The following is a 26489-nucleotide window of genomic DNA, read 5'->3' as shown; positions in this document are numbered from 1 at the left end:
GAACATCGGCGCTATCTAGCACAGCCACGCCGGCACGGCACCGAAACGGCATACAATGTGGACTACTGCTTTGTTTGGTGATAGTATTAATATGGTCTTGGTATGTTTTTTCTTGAGCATGTCCGCAGGGAATGCTGTAAGCACAGGAGCACTGAAAAAAATGGCGATGCCATTCGCAATGACACCGCCTACTCGAGGTTTACGGGCGAATATAATGACAAGAAAAGGAAGTCGACACACCGATGCGATCATCAAGCACAAGAAGACATCTATGAATCCTTCCAAGATAACCTGGACTTCACGGTTGACATGGTCAAACTCAATAAGGGATCACGTTAAAGGACAGACGTTCAAGACTAATCTTTTGCTCATCGCAAATGAGTGTTTGGGGTATTTATCTTTATCCTTAATCATTACATCCCCCCATTACACGCCACAACAACGAAACTTCATCCCCTGGTCTTCAAATTCTCTTCATCACATCGTACATGTGCTGAAACACGAAGAGCATGACCGCGACGTCCAGGCCGCGCGCAAACGACGGACTCCTTTAGTGGAACTCGCCGATACGGGGTCCGAAGTACTCGCCGTCCTTGAGGGTGAGGAGACGGCAAGCCGCTCCCTCGCAGCCCTCGCTGACGACGCTGTTGCCCCACCAGTCAATCTCAATATCCTGCCACTGAAGGCCGAAGAAGATGACAATGCCGGAGATGGCGATACCGCAGGAGAAGGCGGCGGAAAGAACGAAGTTGTACTGAGGACAAAGTCAGCTACGGATTCAATTGCGAAGCATCAGAGAGGATATGGATAACATACCTTGGACCAGAGACCCAAGAAGCGGCTCTTGAGGAAGACCCAGGAGAAGTAGGCGATGGGAACGGAGGGCCAGACGAAAGAAATGTTGTAGGGAGCCCAGGAGAGAGCGCCGTACATGATGGCAACGGGGTGGATCTGGCGAACCCACTTCCAGTTGGGGAACTTCTTACCAAGACCCCAGAAGATCAGGACGATGGCGACACCGAGAGGGAAACCGAGGAGGGTCTCGGTGTACTGGCCACCGGCACCCCAAATCTTCTTGGGACCGACGGTACCCCAAAGGACGGAGGCGGTGAAGAAGGTGTTGATACCGGGGCAGGTCATCTTGAACTTGGCCTCGGGGGTGCAGATACCGTCGATGCTGGTCATCTGGAACTTCAAGACACCGAGACACACAAGGGTGGACACCAGCGTCGCGCACATCTGAGCCCAGAAGGTGAAGCGGGGGGGGATCTTGACGTAGTGCGCAAGCTTAAGATCGTTGGAGAACCAGACGGCGTGGGCGCAGGTGACGTAGCCGAAGGACTTGAAGTAGTTCATGGCCAGAGCGTTACCCTCGACCCAGGAACCACCGATGAACTCGGCCAAGACGTTGAGGGTGACCTCGATACCGGTCATGGCCTTGATGATACCGACGGGGACGACGAAGATGAGGCAGAGGATGATACCGTAGAAGACGACACCGACGGTGGTGTAGGTGGGCCAGGCGGCAATACCGGCGCAGCCGAGGGCGACGGCGACGACCAGGGTGAGCAGGTACCACCACTCGGGAACCTCGGGGTAGACCTTCATCAGACGGTTGTGGACATCGAGGACCTGGTCCTTCTCGACGTCGCTGTTCTTCTTGAAGCTGCCGATCAGGGCCTTGAAACCGAGCATGATCTCATGACGATGGTACAGGATGGCGTAGGTCATGGTGGCAGTGTAGATGGCGAAGAAGAACATGTAGTTCATGGTGTTGGCGGCACCCAGGAAGGGGGGAGAGTAAGCCTCGTAGGCCTCCTTGTCGAACAGACCATGCTCGTTGACGGCGCGGGAGACGTTGTACAGCTTGCCAAAGTGGTCGTAAACCTTGTTGGAGTTGATGGGCAGGTAAGCGGTGTTGTAGGTGTTGGTGTACCAAACAGCAAGAATGACGAAGCCGGAGAAGAAGGTGCCGAGGAACTTGTTGAAGGTAGAGAAGAAAGGAACCATCAAGGGGTCAGTGTTGTCGAACAACCTGCGCGAGTTAGTCAACTTCGTCTTCTGGGACGTTCAAAAGGAGGATTATCACTTACAAGATGTTCCAGTCGAAAGTGGGCCAGGGGTTGTATCCGAGACCGCTGTTGAAGCCAGTGACAGTGGCGAGGTTGCGGTTCTTGGGCGCGATCCAGGTCATCCAGCTGAAGGTGCTGAGGGCGGTGAAGAGGTAGTTGGGGAACCAGAACCACACGAACATGGCACCGAAGGCGATGTAGAAGAACTTCTGTCTGCTCAGGCGCCAGACGCTGCGGAAAGGGCCGTCGACGGCGGTGTTCTTGTCGGCGTGGAAAGCGGCGTTCAGGGCGATGGTGACCAGCGACGCGGGCCACACACAGTACGAGGGGTAGACGAGGAAACGACGGCAGAGACCGGCGAGACCGTAGCCGATGAAGTTGGTGGACAGCGAGATGAGCAGCTGGTAGCCAAAGTTGGCGGCGTACGACTGGTTGAAGAACTGGGGGAGCCACTATCATGATTTGTTAATCTCGTGTCTCTCTCGGGGAAACATGCAAAGTTGCATAGACAAAGAAAGGCTTACCTGAGTCCAGATGATGTAGTTGGTGTAGGGAATGTTGTAGGCGACGTTGGCCATGATGGTGATGAGCATGTGCTCCTTGCGGTTGAACGGGCCAGGGTTGAGCGAGATGCGGGAGCCAAAGGCGGTGAAGCCAACGTCAGGCAGTGTCTTCTCCCAGATCTTACCCAGGGGGTAGGCGAGAAGCTGGGCAACGTTGGCCAGAATGGTGATGGACGGGTATCGAACGGAGAAAAGCTGGTTCACGAAGGCGAGAAGAGCGGAGAAGAGCAGACCGATGGTCCAGGCGCGGATGGTCGAGACATGCATGGTCGGGTCATCGTGGTTGTCGACGACGGCGCGCACCTCGGAGTAGGGCGAGTTGCCCGTGATGAGGGCGGCCTCGAGCTTCATCTCCTGGATCAGAGTCTCATGCTTCTCGGGGTTCTCGAAAATGTCGTCGTTCTGGAGGAACGCCTCGATCTTCTCGATAATGGCAAGCGGGAAGTTGGGGTCCTTCTCGTGGATCTTGTGGACGTTGAACATCATCTCCCGAACCTCCTCCAGGGACATCTGCGCGGCGAGCTCCTTGGCCTCGAGCAGATCGTCCTCGGTGACGTTGAGGTCTCTTTCGACGTGCTCATTGTAGTCAACGCCTTCAGGGTGGGCGTCGATGACCTGGCAGGAAGAGTTCAGCATTTCGACATGCAAGACAAGTGAGGCTCAAGTGGGCCTTGAGCGGCATGTTGGCTTACCGGAGCGGGCTTCTCGCTCGAGATCACGCCGCCCTGGGCGGCGGGCCGTTCTTGACGAATATCGGACATTGTGTTGCGCTGGGTCAGAACTCTTCACCTTGAGTAAGGCGTGGAAAGACTGATTGGCTGGGACCCGTTGACTCTTGGGCTGGAAATATTGCCAGTGACCGAAGAACGAAAAGAAACGTGGAAAGACGGACGAAGACATCGCGACCTTTTAATATCCAGAGCCCCAAGGCAATCGGCCGAAAGTGACCGTATGCTTATCGATGGGGCGCCCTCTCCCCCCCTCCGGAGATCCCAACTGCCTGGCAAGCCCCCGAAATGGTGGTGACATTGTCGCCACGAGACGATCAAGCGAAGGCTTCCCTTGTTCAAGATGGAAGGACACTGCGATGAACATGGGTCGGGATGGCAAAGATTCCTCTTCGGAGCAAGGGTGGGGTGGCATGGGTGACCATATTCTGGGCTGGACTTCCAACCGGCTCCCTCATCTGCTCGTACATCCGAACATGCAATACAACCCTGGCAGAAGACAGCTCTACCTTCTACATTCGACATGGCTGGTATCAAAGGTTCCTAGGCGACGGAGGAGGGTTGAATATACGTCCCTGCTTTGCCCGCTTTAGGCGAACTGCCGAGCAATTGTAAGACAGTAAGTATAAGGCAGAGAGGAGAGAGAGAGAGAGAGGAGAGAGATGGGATGAAGCACAATGAACGAGACAGAGAGAGACACCACGTCTATCCCCGTACACAAGGACGAAACACCTTATGGCAGGTTACCTTTCTCCATAGTATGTCCTTGTGGCTCGTTGTCTGTGTGCTTTTCTGGTCTGGCGGGAGGGAAAAGAAAACCCACCTCCACCCCAGTCCACTCCCGGTCATACCCCCCCCCCGGATGATACCCAGTCTGCACTGAGAACCTGCAGATGGGGCTTCAGGTCCAAAGCAAAGGATCCCTGGTGCAGGCATGGGTGACATGGAACCTTTGCTAATGGTGCTAGAGCCTTCGGTGTTGTCGCCATTGGCGACTTGCACCTTTCAACGCCGCGGATGTCTGCTTGAGGTTCGGTCTTTGGTCGGTTTTCAGCCATTTTCCCATGCAACCGGGACCGCGGAGAGCCTTGATTTGGCAAGGCAAGGCTGCTGTCAGCTATCAGCCGAGGAACTTTTTGAATGACTGACGAGAGGCTGCAGCAACGGGATATGTATCTTCCAATCAAAATACTCTGGGGTTTTTTAGCATGCCGCTCATGTCGCAATCGCGATGGCTTCACCATGGTGCGACATTTTCGCCCGCAGAAAGATTACCGGTTGGTCTCACTGTCGATCGGGTAGAGTGGCGGCGAGTAAACACGAAAAACCCAGGATTTGGTCAATTAGACACAGGCTGATTTGTTCCCAGGATGCCACACTCTTGTGTGTTTCCCGTTAATATCAGTGGTTACCCGACCGTATGTATGCAAGTTAATCCCATAACAGAGCATTTCAGGTGCTCGCCATGAGTTGTTCGGGTAGGTGTGTGTGCGTGGGAGTACCGCCGGGCGGCCCTACTAGGTATGTGTATATCTGCCGTCTCTGCCGTGCTGCCAACAACGAGCAGCCAGCAAAATGGCCTGGATGCTCGTGTGACTGCTACTAACATGTGGGAGGAACCTGTCGCCGAAGAAGACGTCTCGGGGACCAGTTTTCCCCCCTTGCAAATGCAATCTAGAACGTAGGGACCAGCGGGGCATGAGATCAGATGGGGGATAGTGAAGTCGTACAGGGATCTTGAAGTGAAGGGCACCCTATCCGCCAAACCTTCGATTACCTTGGTCCCCCGTTTGTGGCCTTATTTGAGACACATTATAAGCTTTAGTTCGCTGTGCCGCATTCAGCAGAACGGACAGAGGCACATTGCAGTTACGGAACGCAGCTGTTGACGTAAAAAAACGCTGCATTGCAACACTGCCAGAAGTTTGTGGCTTGTCGAGAACATGAGCGGGAGGCACCGTCGAACCGGCGTAGAAGAAATACCAGTGCTTGGATTGGTTGGCACCTATGTCTGCCCTGACATTGTTGACGGGATAAGCCAGTAAGTATCCTTCAACGAATCAGTCCTTAATTAGCATCTGTTTACCGTCAACAGGGTTGTGCGTTAGTCGAGCGGCATAGGCGAACGATGGCTTGGCACTTCCGAGGGCCGAGACCAAAGCGGAACATGATCAAAGGGCGTCAAGGCCGTTGGACCCTGTAGGTGGCGTTTTCCCCCCCAAGTTTTCCAAGACTCCTAAGCTTTCCAAGATCGATTTCCAAGAGCACCCAAGACCATCACGACATACTTCCAAGACTGTCCAAGAAGTCCAAGACGTGTCATCCCGAGAAGGACAAGACATGTCAAGAGATCTTATCAAAGCTTGTGCACTATGTGGCTGTTGGCCTACTGCACTGCACACCCTCAAAAACATGAGAGGCAATAAAGCTAAGATAAGAGCCGTGTGGCTGTCCGCTGTCTTACTGCGCAGTAAAAGGACGAACTGGGGGGCTGCACAATCATCGCAAAGGTTCCCCGGTTGCCATCGCCGTCGCCCAAACTGTTATCGGCCATACGACCGGGGGATACATCGGTGAATTGACCATTCATAGGCCTTGTTTACACTGAACTCGTATCATCCGATCAGGTAGATGGTGGCAAGTTGATTCACTCTGGGCTCGCTTGCTATAGGAAGAACTTTGGGAGGAACTTGTTTGACGGGGGCGCCATCCTCTACCATAGTATGTTGGCCCTAGCCAGTTCCCCCTCACGAGCTCCCAGTATCGGCAGCTTATTAGATGGGTCGGGCAACGCGTCCTATCCATCATCCCTGCTAGTTTTCCATCATAACATTGGCTGCCTAGGATGGGTCAGATTGCTATCGACCCCGTTGATGAGTCCTCTTCATCCTCTTCAGTCCTCTACCAGGCCCTGGTCTCCCTATTCCCATGTCAATCGCTGAGTCTGCCCTCGATTGAAACTGGCCATGATAAGTATCTAGCGGACTTCCCCCTCGTAACAGACTCTGCCAAGTTCTCTCCATATCATACAACGTATTGTAATATTCTAATTATCTCTGACTGGCACTACCAAGCCAGCCACCCGCGGCATGTTCCCTGTCACAGCGGACTTTTGGTCTGCAGGGTCGTCTGGACACAGCTAGGACCAACGCCGCCCGTCGTACGAGCAGGTAGAGATTCCCTCGTCAAAACCCCCAAGCCGGACCGTCCCCCCCTGGTCTTTCTCCAGACTTCTGCATTCGGCAGGTGCATTTCCGCCTTTGTTATTGGGCGGGATGTCTCTTATCCCCCGGTCGAATGTCGCATGGCGCAATCACCTCCACCGTTATCGCAACACGCGCGCCTGGGTTATTATCACTAATTTCTTGATGGGAAATGGCCCAAAGTCAAGCATAGTGCCAAGGCTGAAATCCTGTAGGGAACGTTTGTGCGGCGCGACTCTGCGATGGCATCGCTAAGACCCTTTCCTGTTCAAAAGAACCGCGGCGCATGCCGGGCTGTGAAACCACTATGCTCGCACTGCGCCCAAGTATTTGGAGCCCTTCTGCTGAATGAAGCTACTGCTTAGCGACTTCGGTCATGTGCTGACCCGGCCGAGAAAGAAGCTTCCTTTTTGGATTTGATCAGCCATGCGCTGAGCTCTTGGCGACGAGACATCCAATGACTCGTCAAGTTTGCTCTCTAAGCGCGTCGACTTGTTTATTTGGAAAACATTTTATGAACCTCTTTCTCTCCCTCCAGCCATCTACGGCGTCTATTTGATGCTGGTATGACGATGTGATTGAGGCTTGACGTTGCGCGGACTGCTGCAGACAACATCTCGGTTCCCGGCTTTCTGATCTCTGCTTGGCGATAGTAATGCTCCGTCTAGGCACATGTCTAGGCACATGTTGCCGTCTTGGAAAGTCTTGGAAGAAAATCATCACCGCAAGGCTTGAGTGTTGTGCCCTAACATTCTCGCATCAGTGATAATGTGCCAGATTGGTGTGGTTGGCTTCAACGTTATTGGCCTGGGATACCCCTCACAGTCCCTTGCTGATAATACTTCTTGGCATGCGACGGTAGAGTTGTTGGAAGTCTATCCCATATACCTAGCTGCTTGGCATGGGACAGATTGCTGGAAATGGCCGCAGGACCGGTCTATCAGTATGCGGAAGGTCATTAGGTTATTTGATTGAACGACGACCCGACAAGAGGGTGTCGTCCGCCGGTGGCACCCTTCGAGTACGATGCCGTCGGAATTTGAGATTCAAACAAGTCTCCGGTGGTTTGCAAGCAGGTAGACGAGCCTCTTCGGAAAAGAGTAGACCGATAATAGCCTATCCCGGTTTCCTCCAAAAGTCTAAGGCTCCCGCATCGTCCGAAGAGAGTGATGAGTGCTCAGTTGAATAACCTTAACATGTACCGTGAGCTCATCCAGCGCATCACGCCTCCCCCCCTTTCGGATATGCCTTGGCTCTAGCGAGCCATCCTCTCTAGCTGACTGGGGCAAATGCTCTGCGCAGGGTTCAATGCAGGCGTCTAAATCTCCCATGCAAGTTGGCTAGGTGTGAATTCACCATGTGTAGCCCTATCATTAACGATTGCCTACGGATCAGCGGCCGTACTCCCCAAGAATGCGAATGGCACCCAATGTCGTTTGCTGCACATATTCGCCTCCAGAGAGTACGTGATCGGGCGATCGTGCATTTGAAAGCATCGTGTCGCCTCCACTTGCGTGGCCTCTACGTCTTTATGCCTCTCTTCCCGAGAAGGATAGAGATAGTTCATCGTGATCTGGTGGCTTAGACGGCTGTGGCAACTGGCTTCCGGCAGAATTCATCTTCCAGACATGGACGATAATCTATACGAGGCCTAGTGTCAGATGATAACCTGGGCTGGGGGTTTCTGCGAGGAACCTTTGCTATCATGACAGCTACCACGGATGTGGCTTGAGAGAATGATCCTTTTCTCAGGACGGCAAAAGGAGGGCTTGCCACTTGCATGATGTCGATGAAGCACATAACCTGGCACTTGGCGTACAAGAACAATCTGTGCCATTGAGCAAACGAACTGCCAATATGCGGGGGAACATTCGTAGTGAGGCCTGGTCCATCAACGATTAGGCTTCATGCATATGATCCAACGCCCACCTTCTGCATAGAGTGAGAAGGAAGGACCCAGACGGGCGGAACAAAAGGCCCAGAACCTCACGCGATTCTTATCTTATACCTGGGCGCATGACGCTAGGAATAGACGCCCCCAGGAACGAGCTAGTACATTCTCTTACCCAGCAATCTCTCTCTAGGGCCCTCCTGGCCCATAGGTTGTTAGAGTGAATTCAAAGGTAGTGACAGCTACTCTTCGATCAAAGACTCTCTTGAATTTCAAGCTGACAGAAATTCTTCCCAGCCTCGGGAAGACGTCTTAGCACTCTCTCCATCCATCAAGCGACATTACTATACGTGTGTTCTTTTCTAAAGCAGTTTTGAAGTCACAGCAATCTTTATCGTCGACCGCCCGGATTGCTACTCAGGTCGTATACGTTTCATCACCTTCACTTTGAGAAATCCAATGATTTAACTTCAACCTCGACATCGGTGAACAGGCTGATGATGAGAAACTGACCTGGTATCTTTAGCTACCCTGTCAATCGATGTTTCTTGCCTATTTCACGTCATCATACGAGGTAGACTGAATTTCCTAGCATGTTGCAGGATGCGGGATATCATGACAGTAACTGATCCTATGTTGACAAGCACGCGAGCCTATCCTAAAATCATGATCCTCTTGGGCGCTGAAGAAACATTTGCAGCAAGAGGCTCAACAGTAAACCTATCTGCCAATGGAAGAGAGCGATTTGCTGACTTGAGAGGAGTGCCTTCTTTTGATATCGCCAGTGGTCATCGTCTAGGCCATACAACATACAACAAAAACAATTAGTGCGAATCATAGAAGGGGCATTGCGGTGTAGGTACTTGTCAATGGCGTGCCCTATGTTGCTGTGATGTCTTTCTGTCTGATTGTGTAGTTTTTTACCTAACTTAGAAGGCACTACCAATATATATTTTACTTCAACGCCGTTTGAAAACTATTGGATGTCAAAATATTGCATTCGGACTTCGCTTCCAGAGTGGTGGCATTTACAAACCAGACGGTGGCACTTTCATGTTAGACTTCAATGGCATGCAATGATGCCGGGCAATGTCTACCGCATGGGATGAACGGCCAAGTTCGGCGTGACACTTTCAAGGATGGCGGCTTGATGTTTGATGAACCAACAGGGATATCAAGCTGGGGAGTGTGAAGCACCTAACCAGATTCCACGCGTGTGAAGGACGTCGAACTGGGGTGATTAGTGACTACCGGTAACTACTGAAGAGCTGTTGAACGGCCTTTTAATACGTTTTGATGCCCAGAGAACTTGAATCGATTCTTCTTAGTCGTTTCGAAGCAGCAGGGTCCTCTTTCTGCCTGCCTTGTATCCATGATCAGGCCGGGCGAGTTCTGGGACAGTAGGAATCTGATCAACCGCAGTATCTCATAATAACTGCTAGGTGTTTTGCAAATGAGACCTATTCGGGTTTCGAAACCAACCCTGCGTTACTGTCATTGAGTTCCATGTAATGGAGTCAACCAAGCTTTGAAACAAAGGCTTTAACGGCCAGAGACTGAAGAATAATAGAACGAATGAAGGAAATTATGAGACAGTCAACAGTGCATCAACTACGCAGTTCAGTTGCCTTTCGGTTGTATTTTATGGAATTCCTACTTGATTTTATACTCCCAGTGGTGTTGAGCTTTCTTATTGCCTGCTTATCATGGAATCGAGGTCGCTTTGGTTAGACAGAAACATGAGGCCGCTATTGATCTGAATACCGAGTTGAAGAGAGCAAATTGTCTATGGCACACAAAGACAGTGGCCACAGATACTTTTTTTTTAAAAAAATTCAAAGGGGCCTTTCTAAGGCCAAAAGCCGGGAAACCGCTGAAGCACCAATCATAGACCGGACCGGGGCCGTTCCGGAAGCCAACTTCCAACTAGTCCCACCGGACCTCCGGCGAGTCTTATATCGCCGGACAGGTCACGTGGGCCTCATACTTGAAAGAACTACATCTTTTTCTGATCATTTGCCACTTTTGGCGTTTCCCCAGGGTATGTCTTGGGACGATAAGCGCTAGGCCGTAAGAGGGTAATAATCGAGTGGGATCACTCTTGAGCTTACGACTCGTCGCGCTGACAAGCGGGGTACCTAGACGAATTATGTTGGCCTGAAACATTCTGCCTTCGGAATGAATGAGGTTAGTTGGAGATGTAAGCAAGGAAACGGCGGAGGAAATATTCTATGCTCACATTAACTGTCTCGGATATCCCTATGCATCTTTCCCTTTCTGCACTTTGATTGTATACCTCTTTGAGTAAACAGTCCACTTCAAGCCTACGAAACGAGCCTAAATTGTGTTCCGTCCCTGTGCCGTCAATATTGATTGTTTGATACCGAACGAACCAACGCGACCCATTTCTCCCAACTTTGAACGCCCGTGCCTCAGCAACACTAATTCTCCGGCGTTGACGCGTTTGGAGCGGAACGATCCCGGAGAGAAATCAACCGGCCCAGCGACCTAAATCAATAATAGCGCACTATATCCACCCTGTTTAAGCCGCAATGGGCCAACAGAAGCGTACAGGTATGGCTCCATTTCCTTTATAAGGAAATTCCCGTCCCTGACCTGCATCAGTAGAAAACAAGGGGTTTGCCTTTGTAATTGGAGACCAAAAAGGGAAGCCAAAAGCAGGTGACCGAAAGTTTATACGTAGCCATGTCATGCGAGGCAAGAACACGCGTTTGCCGCGGGCCGTTCCGTCCCACCGTACATCCTCAACTAGACCCCAAGATCTCGACAGAGTACAAAGCTCACAAGAAGTGGCACCACTCGCATCCAAATCGCAGACTCGGGACAGAGGAGTGGCAAAGGCACTCACAGCTGAAGAGTGGGGGGAGAATGATGGAGAGTATCTACTACGACTCCTGCATGAACCTTATGATACGCAGTTACACCAGTTCGCCGATGATGTGACTTTACCTCACGAGGGATGATGGTCGAATGCGAGTCTCCTACTCTAAATCCATTTCTTGTCTTTGCTGACTAAATTCTGCAGACTATGCTGTTCTCAAAGAAGCCATGTATCCAGTGGAGTGGTGTTTGCGATTCGACCCCAGCAAGACGCCCTGGTTCTACTGGTTGAAGGTAGACCAAGCATATCTGCACTCGGTGATTTTCACTGCCAGCATGTTGCATGACTTTATGCGTGGAAGAGCGCTTAGCAAGAAGACGAACTACCACATATGCAAGACGTTGAATCTCCTGAATCAGAACCTTGCTAATCCAGACACGGCATTGACCGACTCGACACTCGCCACGGTCGTGACCATGAGCATGATGTCTGAGGTCTTTGGAGACCGTGCTTCTTCAGCCGCTCATGTTGCTGGACTTCAACAAATAGTTAAGCTTCGTGGCGGCGTTGAGAGTCTCAAACATAATCTTCACTTATACGTCAAACTTTGTCGGTGAGCTTTTTCCTTTCTCCTTCTTTTTTTCTCTTTTCGCTTAACGTATAGCGTGGAAGCACAAAGAGACTAACTTGCGTCCAGTACCGACGTTGGATGGTCCATGATCACGGGAAACAAACCGTTCTTTTTTCGAAAGAACCTGCCGTACGAGCCTGCCTTTGACTCGATCCTTGGCCCACACTTTGAGGGACTCAAGATACAGTACGGTCCGTGCTACATACAACAGTTTGTTGATTCCCTCGATCTACGACTTAGCTACGTTTTCCAAGATTTTCGAGACTTCTCACGATTAACAAATATCATCTTCCGAAGTGGAGGTTGCGATCCCTGGCCGTTCCAAGAACTAACAATCTCTATCGAGTATCGCCTGTTGTACCTGGACTTCCCCGACGACGCGATGGCAGAATCCCTCCGACTGAGTATGCTCGGATGCATTGCCACTCTCTTTCTACATGTTTTGGGAATGAGACTACAGTTTACCTACTTGACCAACAAGCTCAGGGAAACGCTCCAGCAAGTCGAACTGTCAAAGTCTTCCACACCTGCCGCAAAGCTAGTCTTTGCTTGGTCACTCATGATGGGCTCTCTCGCGGTATTCACCGAAGAAGATGATGTCTGGTTGATGCCCAGACTAGCTAGCGTGCACGAATATCTAGGAAGGACATGGCCAGAAGCAAAGGAACGCCTGCAAAGAGTTGTTTGGATTAAGAACATACATGACTCGCAAGGTGTTAAAGTGTACGAACGATTGGTGTTGCACGCGGCTCAAATCCCCCACGGCGACCGGCTCATTGAGATTTAGATTCGCAGTTGTGGTTTAGCCAAGCCGGCCAATCGTGTGCAGAGTACGCGCGTAGATTTATACTTTAAACTTATCACATGAATCTGTCATTGTCTAGACTTATCTCTAAGAGGCATGGTGGCATATGTGGCTGCGATACCGTTTTGCTTTCTGCTGTCAGCATAGCGATAGTTCGATCGTTGCCAAGACCAAGTGCGTCTGGCACAGGCTAGAAAAGCTGAGTATGCCTAAGAGAACTTTTATAGTTTTTTTTCTTTTTTTCTTTTTAAATGCGTGATTTGTTGACGGACTCATTATGCCAATTGTGGAAGTAGAGACAGCCGCCATAGAAGGATCAAGTATTGGTTAGGTGTCGGCACGAAACGTGCTAACCTATGCGGAAAACTATACTTGAACTCTCCTGGAAAACTCGCAACAGAAACTCGTCTCCTATTTCTGCTGTGACCTCTGAGATATACATGAAATCCTAGCTATTCGAGACGGAAGAATCCTTCAATTAGGTAGGTAGAAGCTCAATCTGACGTTATCCGCCAGGTATCGCAAATCCGTCTGACGTGAGCGGCATCGGTGGTCCCCTATAAGCTGTAGCTGAAGCGATATAGCTCGGACTCAAAGCGCTAATAATTGGTGTTTTCTGCACCAAGTTATTAAATCAAATCTCATTGGGACAGGGGATTTCCACACGGACGATATGCAAGAGGTGCCGATGAAAGATCCCATATGTCTTCCTTGTGAGGGGTTTGTTTGGCGATCGATATAATTAAACTGTTCTCACTGCCAGTCAGGATACACGCTGCCCAACATTGTTCAAACAGAGTGAAACCGATTACAATGACATCGCTTGAGGCTGCAGCGGAGTTCCGCGTCGTGAACCCCAAAGCATCGACTTCGGAGCAGGTAGCGTCAGACGCCCCTCAGCTTCGAAATATCTCGGAAAGCTTGCCAGACCTCTTGATATACACTTCCTCGGTTAAATCATTCGAAGAAGTCAGCCCGTTCTACAATGCGGCCGTCAAACAGCGGCCGTTGGCAGTCATCCGGCCAAGAACAGCCGATGAAGTCGCTGCAGTTGTTCGCGAGATGCGGTCCGAAGGCATCCCATTCGGCATTAGGAGTGGGGGGCACGATATGGTCGCCGCACAGGCGCAAGGGAAGGACGGTGTGATCGTCGATCTTCGCGGCCTGGACAGCGTGGTCATTGCCGAGGATCAGAGGTCCGTTCGTGTTGGTGGGGGCACACCCAGCATCAACCTTTCCAAATTCCTTCACACGCACAGGCTACTGACGCCCCACGGTTGGTGCGCAACCGTAGGAATAACCGGCTGGGCGCTTGGGGGAGGATACGGCTACTTGAGTGCCTTTTACGGCCTGGGTGTCGACCAGATTCTCGGTGCGCGGGTTGTGCTCGCCAGCGGCGAGGTTGTTGACACTGACGATCACCCTGATTTGCTATGGGCCCTTCGAGGGGCTGGCAATGGCAACTTTGGCATCGTGGTAGAGCTTCGGCTGAAACTGTACCCTGAAACAGGCTTCTTGGGTGGTCTTCTGGGGTTTTCCAATTCTCAGGCAGCTGAAGTGCTGAAGAACTTCCTCGAACTTGAGAAGGACCTCCCGGTCAATTTCTCCGGGGAGGCTTTGCAAACAAACATTCCGGGTGTCGGTCCTCTTCTAGCTTGGCTGTTTGTTTGGACCTCGGATGATGATAATCTTGAGGATGGCTGGGCTTTTCATCAGAAACTGAAGGCCCTTGGAACACCGCTACTAGACACGGTAGCAGAAGGTATGAGACCCCAAGCCTTTAAAGAAAAGAGAAGGAAAGGGAAAAATCATGCTAATAGCCGCAGTTGACGATTACACGTTCTTCAACGAATTTCCCCGTCCTGCCGGTAACCATTTGCACCCACGGTTGTCTATAGTCGAATCCTTCACCGAGGAACTGGGCAAGGTTATGGAAGACTACCCGCCGCCAGGCCCACTGTCTTGCACCGTCATCCACAGCTTCCACGGACGAGCGCTCCAGGAAAACCCAGCAGCGTGCTACCCGCTCAGAAACCGTCATCATATTCTGAACCCAGTCGCAAGCTTGCCGGACCCCTCGGCTTACCCGGCGGACTTTGAGGAATGCAAACAGTGGGCAGATGGTCTTATTGGTGAGGTAGCTAATAGGGGCTTGGCCCTGCCTTACGGCAACCGCAACTTGAGCCCCGAGACGGACATGAACTGGGTGGCCACGTACGGGGAGGAGACGCTGGCGAGATTGAAGGAGATCAAGAACAAATTTGACCCAGACAACGTCTATAGAACGGGATATCCACGACTAGGTCTTGTCTGAGGCATGCCGTGACACCGAAATCGGCAACGTCAACGGTAGCGGAGTTCCAAGCCGGAAAATGTCGTTGTTTAGGCATCTGGCCCTGCTCTGAGCTTTCTCCCCCCCACATGCTGCAATGAAATTTCTTATCTTGCCGCTTGTTACTGCCGATAGGATTCAAGGCAAAGCCTCTTGACAAACTTGTAGAATCTTGTGGACCCTTCTCGTTCTTCCAATTGATCATTAGCTGCAGCAGTCGCAATGTGACTATTCCGAAGGGCTCCCCAATCGCAGGCTTCCGGTGACATTAGCCGGGCTTAGCAGCGGGGAAAACTGCGTTGGCCCAGCTCATTTTAGGCTTTGCAATTCAATGCTCGCTGTTGGAATTGAATGGAACGGGGCCCCTTAATGTCTCGGGAGGATAGCTCGAGGAGAGAGACTGCATTCGAGAAAATACCACGAAGCAGCCGTCTTTGTTTTGAGTATGCAGAAGCCTACCTGCGGAAGTACTATAATCTGGGTTGGGGAGTTTGTGTTCGAAAGGGACGCACTGAATGAATGTCAACTATAGCAACTGGTTACCCACTGAAACCGGTTCGGATTTTGCGTAATTCTCTCCCACGATGTCAAGCTCGGCTCTCTCATTAGCAAGGTCATGGCGTCCACAGTTTCCTAGACATCGTCATTAAATCCCACAAATCTCAGGAAAAGACTTATGATGTTGTAGTTCCACGGAGCCGTATCAGTGTTCCGTCTGATATGCATCATAAAGTCGTCCCGGTCGGGCAACTGGGCGGGTAACTGGCCATGTCCCGGCCCCAACCGCAAGCTCCGTTACTCGAAAAACTTCATAGATAGCAGATCCTACCAATGCCTCCAATGCTCCCAATGCAATATTTTCCATCTTAATTACGCACGGGCTAAGTATCAGGAGTCCTTCAGCCCAGCCGCTGGGGCAAGCTACTCTTGTCTTGTGCCATGTTGGCCCAACAGTCGCTGCGATAGCTGCCGGAGTGTCTTGTAGCGCCAAGAGATAACTCAAAACATGTGAAGTTGTGAAATCAGGGTGTTGTTCGCTGAAGAGAATTGCACTTCTTGAACCATTGTTTCTATATTGGGGCCGATCATTGAGACGGAAGCTGATGGAGCAGACCAATTGTTTCGGCAGCGGGAAGGAAGACTAGGGGCTAGGGCCACTAAGGCTCAGGAACATATACGTGAAAAAGACGGCAAACGTCTTGCAGATTCAGTTCCCAGCCGACCCTGGTTAGCCTGAACCGCGGGAGAAGGTTGGGCACCAACCACCAACGGGGGAAATGGCAACCCTAGGTTGAATCTAGTTATGGACAATTTGCAGCTAATAACTCGAAGAAGGTAAGTTTGGAAGCTAAACACCGACGAAATAGTTCCGGCCCGTCTAGGAACCGTCAACGGAAGCTTCGAGTGCCAAAAACATTAGGAGGGGCAAGCTCCGTTGTCAGTTGTTGGAGCCTTCAGTGACGTCTCCGGCCTGCATCACCGGGTAGGCTAATTTAGGGTCGAAACGATGGGCAGGCAGTGTGGCAGCTAACGTTACGCAACCACACGTATTTGCTGCAAGATGTAGCAGAGATGAAGGGACTGTGATCTGACTTGAACCGTTTCCAATGCAGTCTACGGAGAAATGAGACTCGAATGTGGGGAGTAAAAAAAAAAAAAAAAAGGGAGAGAGTAGAAGCAGGATACCTTGGACAACCGTAACTCAAGCGCGCGGTGGCCATTACTGGATTCAAGGAGGTTTTTGTCCGAAAAAGGACCTAAGGGGCCCCCAGTCCGTCTGATACGTTGGAGTGGATAGCATGGGATTTCCCAAGATCGAGTTGGAAAAGCCCATCGGAGTTGGCCCCGCCTAACGGAATAACCTTCCGTGGACCATTTTGATGTCTATAGGCCACTTGGTCGTGCACGGTCTGGCATTAGTAAGTGGCCATCAGTAGACGGTAATGATGAGGCTCACGTCAACTGAGTTGTTGTGAAGATCCACGGAGCAGGTTCCATTGTCCAATGGCACCAGACATGATGATGTGATGGAGCTTGAGGACAAGAACAACTTCATAAGCTCATTCCATCATAGCGTTTCCAGAAAAGCAGATGCGAGACGGAATGCCCTCCGGGAGCTCTGAATGGTGGGATTGCATGTTCCTAAATTGCTGAAAATCGTCGGTACGGGAGTAAGGATTCCAGATACGGTCCGGGGCACTCGCCACCTCGTAGCCGATAGGGTCTCTGACTAATTCGACCAATCGACATATTCGGATATTCGGTAAACGTGGACGGCTGTGGCTGATTGGAACGTCGAGACGGTGGCGAGCTGCACATCTTTACGCAAAGAGGCATAGAAAAAAAGAACAAAATGGTGGAGACACCAAGGAAAAGGGCAGCTCGGGAGTGTGTGCCTGGGAAGACTGGAGAATGATCGCATTTTAGTGGATTGCTGGCGTGCCAGACTAGGCCACAGATGTCGAACCGTCTACAAGTACCCGGTCGATCAGCCACGGTCTCCATTCCCTCACCTGGTTGTATCCAACCTGTGCACAGACGATTCTCACCGTTCGAGTGGTGGTCAAGACGGGGAAACCCCTCCGGCCCTCTCTGGCCCAACCAGGTGTTGCACTTGTCCGGAGGTTACCTCCGGATCTCCTCACTTGGTGTGACGAAAACAGGATGTTGACATGGTGTTGAAGGGGTATCAGTCGTCATTGTACAGTGTTAGCCCACAATCGCCCACCAGTTCTTCTCAGCCCGGTGATCTGGCCCCTGGGATACCATCCAATCGTAGTTGTGGGCGATGAATGGTTTCTGGTCCATGGGTTGCGAGAAGCTTGCAAATGGCTCAGATCTCGATGCCAGCATCCATTCACACGATATTCGACACTGTAACGCCCATGTTCCCTCCCCATCCACTCGACGGCAACTTAACCATGCAGTACTATTGGCTCTTGAGCCTCAGATGGTAGCGCAGCTTTTTCCCGATCAGATCTGTTGGCGACAGGGCCAACTCTTCCCACCGTATTGAGCCACTGTCCTGCCTGCCCATGCCATCCTGCCGTGCCATATGGCGGATCCTCATGCCATGTAAAAGACCGGACTTGGGGTGTCTTACTTTCCGCGTGCCCAAGCCTGTTTGATTGTATAAAGTACCTTTGATATCCTCTTTTCGACCCCCTTCATAACCCATATATACACTTCACTCAACCCTCAACCCTATTTGTGCTAGACATTACCTGCTTTTCAAACCGGGAAAAAAAAAAAAGGTTTCTTTAGACGGCCATATCAGCAACTTGCCATTCAATTGAGTTCTGTGATTATAATAGTTCGCAGCATCTCAGACATCCAAGCACAGCCACTGCAGAGACCACACGGTTCCAGCACTCTTAGCCAACCAGCCATAGTCTAGTTAGGCCGAGCTACCCTGGTAAACTCTTTCTTCTGCCCCGTCCATACGGCTCCATAGCCACAGAGCTCAGCAGTCATGGATTTTGGCTCAGCAGGTGGTGTGAGTACACTTCAAAGTGGGTTACCGAGTAGCACCATTTTTGGAGTGCTCCCTAACAATTTTGCCAATTCGGCAGACGAGAAGGCTTTGCAGCAGCACCACCAACAACGACAACTTAGTGAACAACAACAAAACCAACAAGCCCAGTTCTTCCTTCAGCAGCAGCTGAAGTTGAAGGCGCAAAACACATCAGCAAATGGCTCACAACCAGCCTTCGTGACGCCGTCTGCCCTGACTTCAGCCCCTGAGGCACCACCTTCGATCATCTCCGATTCGTCCACGCAAAGCTCCCGAGGATGGCAGGATTCTCCTGCAAGCAACTCATTATCGTCGCCGACGAGCTCCATCATATCACCACACCCCAGCAGTGTTTCTCCCCCAGTCGACCCCTTGATTCTTAGCCCCGAGCAAGAAACCAAGCCGCAGCCGGCGGAAACGACAGAGCTACCGAAGCGACGAAGGGGTCGGCCTCGCCTCTCTGAAACGAATGCGCGAGCCACACGTGCAGCACCTTCCACAGCAACAGCGGCCTCCTCGACCGGAACAAAAGTACAGCAGCGGAAGGCCGCGGCGGCACGACGCGCGTCTACCGCCTCCGTCAGCGGCGCGGACGAATTCAGGGGTGAAAACGGTTCCGACGACAAGAAGAACCGCATTCGCGCCCGCAACCGCGAGGCCGCATATAAATGCCGACAGAAGAAGCAGAAGGGCATCGAGGAGCTACAATCGCAGGAAGCTGTCGCGGAGAATATTAACCGGAGTTTGACGGCCGAGGCGGCTATGCTGCGAGGGGAGATTTTGATGTTGAAGAACATGGTTCTCCAACACGGCGGGTGCGGATGCTCCTACATCGAGGAGTACATTTCTGGCGCCGCGCAGAACCTAGTCCACTCGAGCATGGCGGCGGCGGCGGCGGCGCCTCCGGCAGGGCCAGGAGGAAGACCTGATATGGTCACACATCCCGGGGTCGACGGTGCAGAAGGAGAAGGGTTTGTGGACTGGAAAATGTTCGACATGGACCGCAGATCCGAAATGCGTCCCTTGGACTCGGAAAGCGGGTTCTCGGGTCTGGATGATGTCTCGGTCTCCCACAGCGCGAGAGCGCAATCTCAAGGTGCTATGATGGCATAGCAACAGGGGCCTCAAGGGGAAGAAGACAAACACTTGTAAGAAATCGGTGTTCGATTTAAAGGCTCAGAAGGCGTGGCGTTTGGATTAGGAAAGGAAGAAATGTGAGGTCCTCACGGATTCCAAGGGGACATCTCGACGAAAACAACAGGCGAAGCCAGGGCGTTTGGTTATATGACGTTTGGAGGAATGTGTTTCAAGCCAAACGAGGAGCCTACAGATTCAGCCGTTGGAAGAAACTCTAATGAGATCCATGATTTAAAATAAGCGCTCCCAAAAGTATTGTGAGACCATTGCATTGCTTCATACCATGTCACTCCGAATTATCCTAGACAAGCTTAAGACAAGTTAGCATGATGGTGGTTTAACAAAATCCCATGTTGCGTCAAATATCGGTCTACACTCCAATGGCACGTTGGACGGTGATGGTCTGTGTTCTCTCCGGTGAATTATATATTGCAAAACCCTGAAGAGGGGGGCCTTTGAGGACAGGTTTGTGTCAGCGACTTGCAGCCGTGAACTTACTCGAGAAGTTAGCGACTGCAACGAGGGAGGAGTGAGAACGCGAACAAATATCGGGCAAGGGTGCCAGCGATTGCGCAGAGGAATATCTCGAATAGTTCTCGGCAATCCCCCGAAAGCTTTCACTCAGATGGTGGCCACCACTACACGTGCCTTATCCACCCCATAAGGTTTGCCTACGAATAATTGCTTGGCTCTGTCCCTTCTTCTTGGAATGTTTCTTGATTTGGAGTATTAAGCTCTTGGACGGATTTTAATACGAGGCCGAGCGTGGGTTGTTCCGGCCCAGGTGTTGCAACAAGCGCTGTCTATTTGTAACCATTTAGGGCTTTCAGGTCACATTTCTTTCCCCTAGCTGTTCTTTTACTCCAGCAACATTTTCTTTTTTCCGCAAGCCATCGGTCTGTACCAACCTCAGAGAAGCGAAACATCTAGCACAAGTCCAATATAATGGTCGAAACCTGGCTCGCTGGCGTCCCCGTACTACGCCCGCCCCCAACTGGCAAACCTACATTATCGGACGAAATCAGATGTGCGAGCCACGACTCAAGCTGTCCTACCAACAGCTCAAGGATTGAGAAGCTTCCCTCTACTTACTTTAGGAATCATCCAATAACCTATCAGTTACAGTCCATGCTCCAGGCCTTCAGACGGCGGCAAAGCCAAAAGCCGACCACTTCCACCCACATCCGAAGCGGCCAAAGACCAAGGGCGCTTTCGTTCCAGAGGCAGAAGGTCACCGTAACAGCTGATCGATACATTATTACGTACTCCAATCAAGCGTCAGCAGCAATGCCATGTTCTCTTTTCAAACACCAGAACATTGGTCCCAATTCTTTTCTCACATCTATCGTGAGAATGACAAGAAAGGTTCGTCATATTCACGTCGTGTTTCTCAGGGTTCAATACCCCCCCGGCCCCCTCCTTGCCGCTTCGTGCAGCAAAACCCCCGCCTTGAAGGGGTCGGAGTGGCGACCATGGCGCGCCCTTGATGCTGATCACTTTTCCACGTTTTGAGTGGAGCATAGTCGCACATCATCTTGCAAGGGGCCCCAAGGCCTCTGAGTTGTCGTAGTAAGCACTCTCGCACCCTCTGAAGGGGAGGCGTGTGGGTGGCCTTAGGCTTTGCGAAAACTTGCAAATGTGGCGCCACAAAACCTTGACAGCACACAGTTATCCCTGATGTGTGAGACGTATCAATGGTGGGATCTACTGCTCAGTGCGTTTCCAAAGTTCAAGAAACGCCCTTACTTGAATGGGTAGTTTACTCGAGGGATTTGTTGATGGGAGGAAAGGGGATTGCCCGATGTCCCATCATCTTCTGCTTATCTTCTGACAGCAGAGAAATGTATGAAAGCTGTAGCATTTCGCACTCCATCTGCGCGCAATGGTTCTGCTGGTTTAATTGTTATGATGAAGTTTGTATGCTGTCTAGAATGCCAAAGATAACACGTGCGTCCACAAGGCTTTCACGATCCGAGCTGGCGACGTGCCGATGTTTAGAAAGTTTAATAACCCCTCTGCATCTGCACGACACATGGTACTGCAGTGCTCCGATACCCGACGTTGAGCATGTCCGCACTCTCCGCAGAACTCGCGTTTGCCGGAAGACGCATCCTGGATTCCGAAAGACGGCCCTGGGCGATGCGCCCCAGAACAGTGAACAACTTACAAATACCCCAAGCTCACAAGGTTTTCGTGCTGAATCTAGATGCAAGTAAGGCCCCGGATACTCTGAGATGACTGGTTATCACCAGGCAACATCCCTCATGAACCATCACACATACTCTGGTGTTCTTCATGAGCCACGTCTCAATTCTTTTTACCGATCCAGCTTTCGCTTCCAAAGGCGGAAGCTTCTGTGCCAAGATGAATCTTCACAAAAAGTATACCACTGAAGTAGCCCGACAACTAATAACACACACATGTGGTTCATTCGGGTAAGGTTTTCTTGAATTATATTTCGGCGATCAGCCACCTCCTCATCAACTATGTTGTTCTCGGTGCCACTGTCACGCCCCCACGCGCCATGCATCTCCTAGGCTACCACTGAACAAACACCATCGGGCGTAGTCATGTCGACGCCAATTTTACCAGTCTACTTCGAGCTGAGCTGGTCAATCTTGAGCACAATAGGTGCCGCTAATGTGCTGTTTGGTCTACTCGTCATCGGCATCACAACCTTCTCCCAGATCACTGTGGTCCCAATCGTGTCTTCGGCTTCCGGCGCTATCGCGAACGGACTGTGCTACTACGCATATTATGATGGCACATATGCCCTCAAGAATAAAGCAGCCGCTTCTGCGTTCGGAGACTTCTTCTGGCTGGTGTGTTTTTTGAACAAAAGTCAAGTGGGCACCCAGTGAAAACAACTAACAAACGTAATAGGTACAAGAGGTCGGATTGTCTTTCTATAGCTACGTCCTCCTGCGCAGGATTTTGAAAGATTGGGGCTGGAAGTTATTCAACACCTTGTTCTGGACAATCATCTTGGTTTTGATCAGCCTCCGCATCATGATCGCAGTTTCTCGCGTCAAGTTTGTTCTAAGGGGGAATACCAACCTCCAAAGCACAGTTAACAACCTCCACATCGCCTACTTCGTGCTCATCGCTTCGCTGGAATGCCTTAGTTCCTTCTTCTTGCTGAAGACGTTTGCTGAAGTGAAGTCGACGTCCATAAGAGCGACTCTGAAAGGTGGCCTATTCAAATATCTCATGCGCAGCACCGAAGTCCGTGTGGCGACGCTTGCTATTCTCGGAACAACGAGGGCCATCACATACTCCTTCCAGATGACGGCTCAAAGCGCAACGAACGCAGCTAGCCAACTGGATCGCTTTGCGTACACAATGGAGTGCCTCTTTCCGGTCGTCATGTTGTGAGTGGACAGCACCCTCTATTAAATTTGATCAAAGACTGATTTAACATGATCCACGCAGCATTGATATTCTGGCATCCAAGCTCGTCTTCACATCGCAGACTTATGAGCCTAGCTGCCCACATGGCCCAGTTCTACGGAGTTTGGTATCGACCAGAAAGACACAGGACTGGGACCCAGCCACCCAGATGAGCGAGAGAGTGGTCCACGTACGTGGAGGCCAAAGGATGCGTTCCCAAGAAGACATACTCGTCCCTGGCTGCGATGTGGACTCGGATGACATAAAGACTGGTAATCCTTTGCGAGGAATTCATAAGACCGTAGAGATCAGCATATGGCGCTCCGAGCCGCAAAATCCGCAAAGACCTACTCACTGCTTCACTTCACCATAATACACAAGAATAGTATAATGGTTTAATAGCTACCCGAGAACATAATAAGACACCCTACAATCGCAACTATTTTCGCTTCTGAGCGACAGTTCGCTGAGTTGGACCCTCTGGACGATTTGTCATTAAAGCCAACATGCAACCTCCTTGCCGTGAGTACGCCGTGAGTGGGCGGTTAATGTATGAAACGGTACCGAGCAAATAATTCGGTAATAGAGGCTTCTTTGTTTGACAGCATCTACGATAGAGCTTTCACCGTGCATCAAATTTGAGCTTGAAAGGGAGAGCTACAACATGAGGCAAATGGTAACGATGCCACAGTTGCCTGGAAATGAGCAATTAATATATTGTAAAATCCTCCGTTCAGGTGTTCTGGCTTGAAAGGTCAGCATTGGCATGGCCTTGAACCGAGGCCATCGCTTTTTAATCCCCTGGCTGTCTGTATCACGTTGCGATCAATACAGACTAGCATTCAACTTGGAACTGCGCCTGGGTAACCATGTGGTTACTGTGGCTATATTAGCCAAGTATAAGAGGTCTGCATAAATGTACGTTGAATCTGTTGAGAATTGCGTCCCTATGCTATGGGAGACGGGCCCCGAATGCTGCTATCGAGGTTCGGGCCGGAACGAAGAAAAGCACCAAGCTCGCGTGACCAGTGTCGTTATATCCTGTCGAGTTATGTTCTAGTACGCTACAAAGCTGCTTGTTATTTCGGTTGGTTCATAGAGTTATAATTAGAGCCAGAGGCTGCGGAAGGTGGCCAAAGACTTACATGACGAAATGCAGCTTTTGACTCTATTGTTTTCAGGGTATTTTGTAGTAGTATCCCTTGGAGATTTCCTACAAGATTGAAAGGACAAGCAAGCAAAAATTGGAGACGGTGAATTATGGTGATAGTAGTATAATTGTGAAAGTGCCGTAAAAAGTGGGGGATAGATATCTTCCGGGTGACACATCTGGAGAAAGGCCTCGTTCGGCCGCTTGCTCGGCCACGGTGCCACACAACCCCGTATTTCTGACTATTTTATTGCAGAGTACCTAATGAACTACGGAGGGTGCAACAGAACCATCAAAATGATCACCAACCTTGAGGAACAACGCAGGCCTTTCGGGTATTCGCGACCTGTGGTTGACGCAATGTTGTATATTTCGGGTCATCGTGACTCTTTGTGGCACAGCCGATTTAACCGCCATGGCTATTACATCTATTCTAACAAATACCTTGGTTGAAGCCATCATCACCTGCGTACCAAGTTGATCATAGTAGAAAAAAGGCTCTTATTCTCTCCTTGGCATGATGCCCAGCTGCCCCTTCGTCTAGACCAAAAGACTTGGAATGATAAGCTGATCTTTCTATCTTACGGCCGCAACTTGCGCTCATCTGCATAACGAGGTCAACGATGAAAACAACAGTACAAAATCACAATATACGCCGAGTTACACCCTGAATTACTCAAGAGCTAGGTATCGTAACTTCTCCATCGAGGCTGCGACAACAGTCCCTTGGTATGGCTAGCAATTTTCCCAATATGCCCCAAGGTAGTCTGCAACAGACTCTACCAGGGATTTCCCCACAGCACCAAAGACCCAGAAATTATGGTCTTGATGCAACAGAATGGCCCAGTAGGTCAGTATGAGCAACGCAACAGGTTGGCGTTGCTGGAGCAGGCTTATGTAATCGCTAGAGATACGGATAGGCCATGAAATAGTCATGTGCGGCTGCAAGTGTTGGGGGGCGGCATGGTGTTGTTTGAACACCAGTTGAAGCTGTTGCACAGCTTGCACGTACGTTGCAAACAAGTCGTCACTGAGTGTGGGACGCACTCCCAACAACAGCTCCATTAAGCTGTCCGAAGCGTCAGTGGAAGATGACGATATGGCCTGTTCTAGGCTGACAGTCTCCGTTGCGTTGATTATGTCCCCCATGCCAGAGTTCCGGATGATGTGCCAGCTCTGGCCGGTGACAGCGCGAACTCCACGGTGAATATGGAGGTATTGGACGAACTTGGTTAGGAAATCGCTCAGTCCGACTGCAGTGGTTACGGTGTTGAAGAAGGTATGTATGCCAAGGATGGACGGGAAGAAAAACATGGGCAGGCAGTTGTCGTCCGTGACATGTACCTGTGCTTGGTTGAATAGGCTCAGTGCCCGTGTCTGGAGCTCTTGGGCAGTCTGAAGGTTCTTCGTTCGCTCGACAGGGTCAATCTGTGTGGTGCTAATGTGTGCTGCAGAGAGCGCGAGTATTTCGATGAGGAGATAAGGAGCCTCCATAGCCGACTGGAAGACGATTTCTGTGATGGGGTTACTCCCATGCTCGTCTGACACAGCATTGATGAACGGGTCCTTCATCAGTACCGTATCGAAATGGTGTAGAAGTACTAAATCACGCACTTCGAAGAGGGGAGAAGAAGGCGAGGCAGCGATGCCTGTGGGCGGAGGCTCCAAGATCTTATCAGTGCTGGAGTGTCGGAGGGTAGCCGCGTCAGGCGTTGAAGTGGCTGAGGCCGTGTTCTGTATGACTGACTTGGGGCTCAGCGCGATGGCAGTAGCCTCTGAGGGGGCTGGAGTAATAGGTGCTGGTTTTTCCGCGGTCGTATTCGTGTTGACTGGGTTGGTGGTAGTCGCTGGACTGGTGGTGGGAAGCGTATCAAGGTATGAGCATCTGCGACTCGTGGTGGTGCATTTGATACAGATTGGGCGATGTTCGTCACACTTGGCATGGCGCTGTTTGCACTGCAAGCACCCGCCACGAGACTTGCGGTGAGGTCTACGCTTTGTCACTTGCCCTTTTTTGTTTGTTGTCATGACTCTGAAATCCTGTATCGGTCAGAGCAACGAGTTGTCGATGCTCAGTATACGTGCCAACATTGGGGAGGAAAGAAAAGAGAATACGCTGTTAAACCCCTCTGGTGCTATATACGAGGGCCCCCACTATCTTCGTAAAGCAAAAGTGAAAGCGAACAATACGCAATACCGGTGAAAACCAACGAATCAGAGCGCACTAAATA

The 26489-nt window shown here is 51.0% G+C and overlaps 6 protein-coding genes across 6 annotated transcripts; 4 read left to right on the top strand and 2 right to left on the bottom strand.

Annotated features, from left to right (window-relative positions):
* Positions 1 to 550: 550 nt before the first annotated feature.
* On the bottom strand, positions 551 to 3396 carry CTRU02_211404 (opt oligopeptide transporter; the record flags this gene model as incomplete). The annotated part of the gene is made up of 5 exons (XM_036720426.1): positions 551 to 754; positions 817 to 2035; positions 2094 to 2524; positions 2597 to 3265; positions 3328 to 3396. 5 exons carry the CDS (start codon positions 3394 to 3396, stop codon positions 551 to 553), a joined length of 2592 nt encoding a protein of 863 aa, XP_036588169.1.
* A 7772-nt stretch (positions 3397 to 11168) lies between these two features.
* Positions 11169 to 12717, top strand: CTRU02_211403 (uncharacterized protein; the record flags this gene model as incomplete). Its single annotated transcript, XM_036720425.1, has 3 exons — positions 11169 to 11437; positions 11490 to 11912; positions 11997 to 12717. 3 exons carry the CDS (start codon positions 11169 to 11171, stop codon positions 12715 to 12717), a joined length of 1413 nt encoding a protein of 470 aa, XP_036588168.1.
* Positions 12718 to 13548: 831 nt separating this feature from the next.
* Positions 13549 to 15049, top strand: CTRU02_211402 (6-hydroxy-d-nicotine oxidase; the record flags this gene model as incomplete). Its single annotated transcript, XM_036720424.1, has 2 exons — positions 13549 to 14497; positions 14562 to 15049. 2 exons carry the CDS (start codon positions 13549 to 13551, stop codon positions 15047 to 15049), a joined length of 1437 nt encoding a protein of 478 aa, XP_036588167.1.
* A 3490-nt stretch (positions 15050 to 18539) lies between these two features.
* Positions 18540 to 19694, top strand: CTRU02_211401 (transcription factor atf21; the record flags this gene model as incomplete). Its single annotated transcript, XM_036720423.1, has 1 exon — positions 18540 to 19694. The coding sequence occupies one exon, from the start codon at positions 18540 to 18542 to the stop codon at positions 19692 to 19694; it is 1155 nt and encodes a 384-aa protein (XP_036588166.1).
* A 2594-nt stretch (positions 19695 to 22288) lies between these two features.
* CTRU02_211400 (uncharacterized protein) lies at positions 22289 to 23481 on the top strand (the record flags this gene model as incomplete). Its single annotated transcript, XM_036720422.1, has 3 exons — positions 22289 to 22540; positions 22602 to 23089; positions 23151 to 23481. 3 exons carry the CDS (start codon positions 22289 to 22291, stop codon positions 23479 to 23481), a joined length of 1071 nt encoding a protein of 356 aa, XP_036588165.1.
* A 1512-nt stretch (positions 23482 to 24993) lies between these two features.
* Positions 24994 to 26286, bottom strand: CTRU02_211399 (C6 finger domain-containing protein; the record flags this gene model as incomplete). Its single annotated transcript, XM_036720421.1, has 1 exon — positions 24994 to 26286. The coding sequence occupies one exon, from the start codon at positions 26284 to 26286 to the stop codon at positions 24994 to 24996; it is 1293 nt and encodes a 430-aa protein (XP_036588164.1).
* Between the last annotated feature and the right edge of the window lie 203 nt (positions 26287 to 26489).

Source organism: Colletotrichum truncatum, assembly GCF_014235925.2.
Source record: "Colletotrichum truncatum strain CMES1059 chromosome Unknown Contig_0007, whole genome shotgun sequence".
Lineage (NCBI taxonomy): Eukaryota > Fungi > Ascomycota > Sordariomycetes > Glomerellales > Glomerellaceae > Colletotrichum > Colletotrichum truncatum.
Note: the sequence above shows the minus strand (reverse complement) of the source record. Positions and strands in the feature narration are given on the sequence as shown.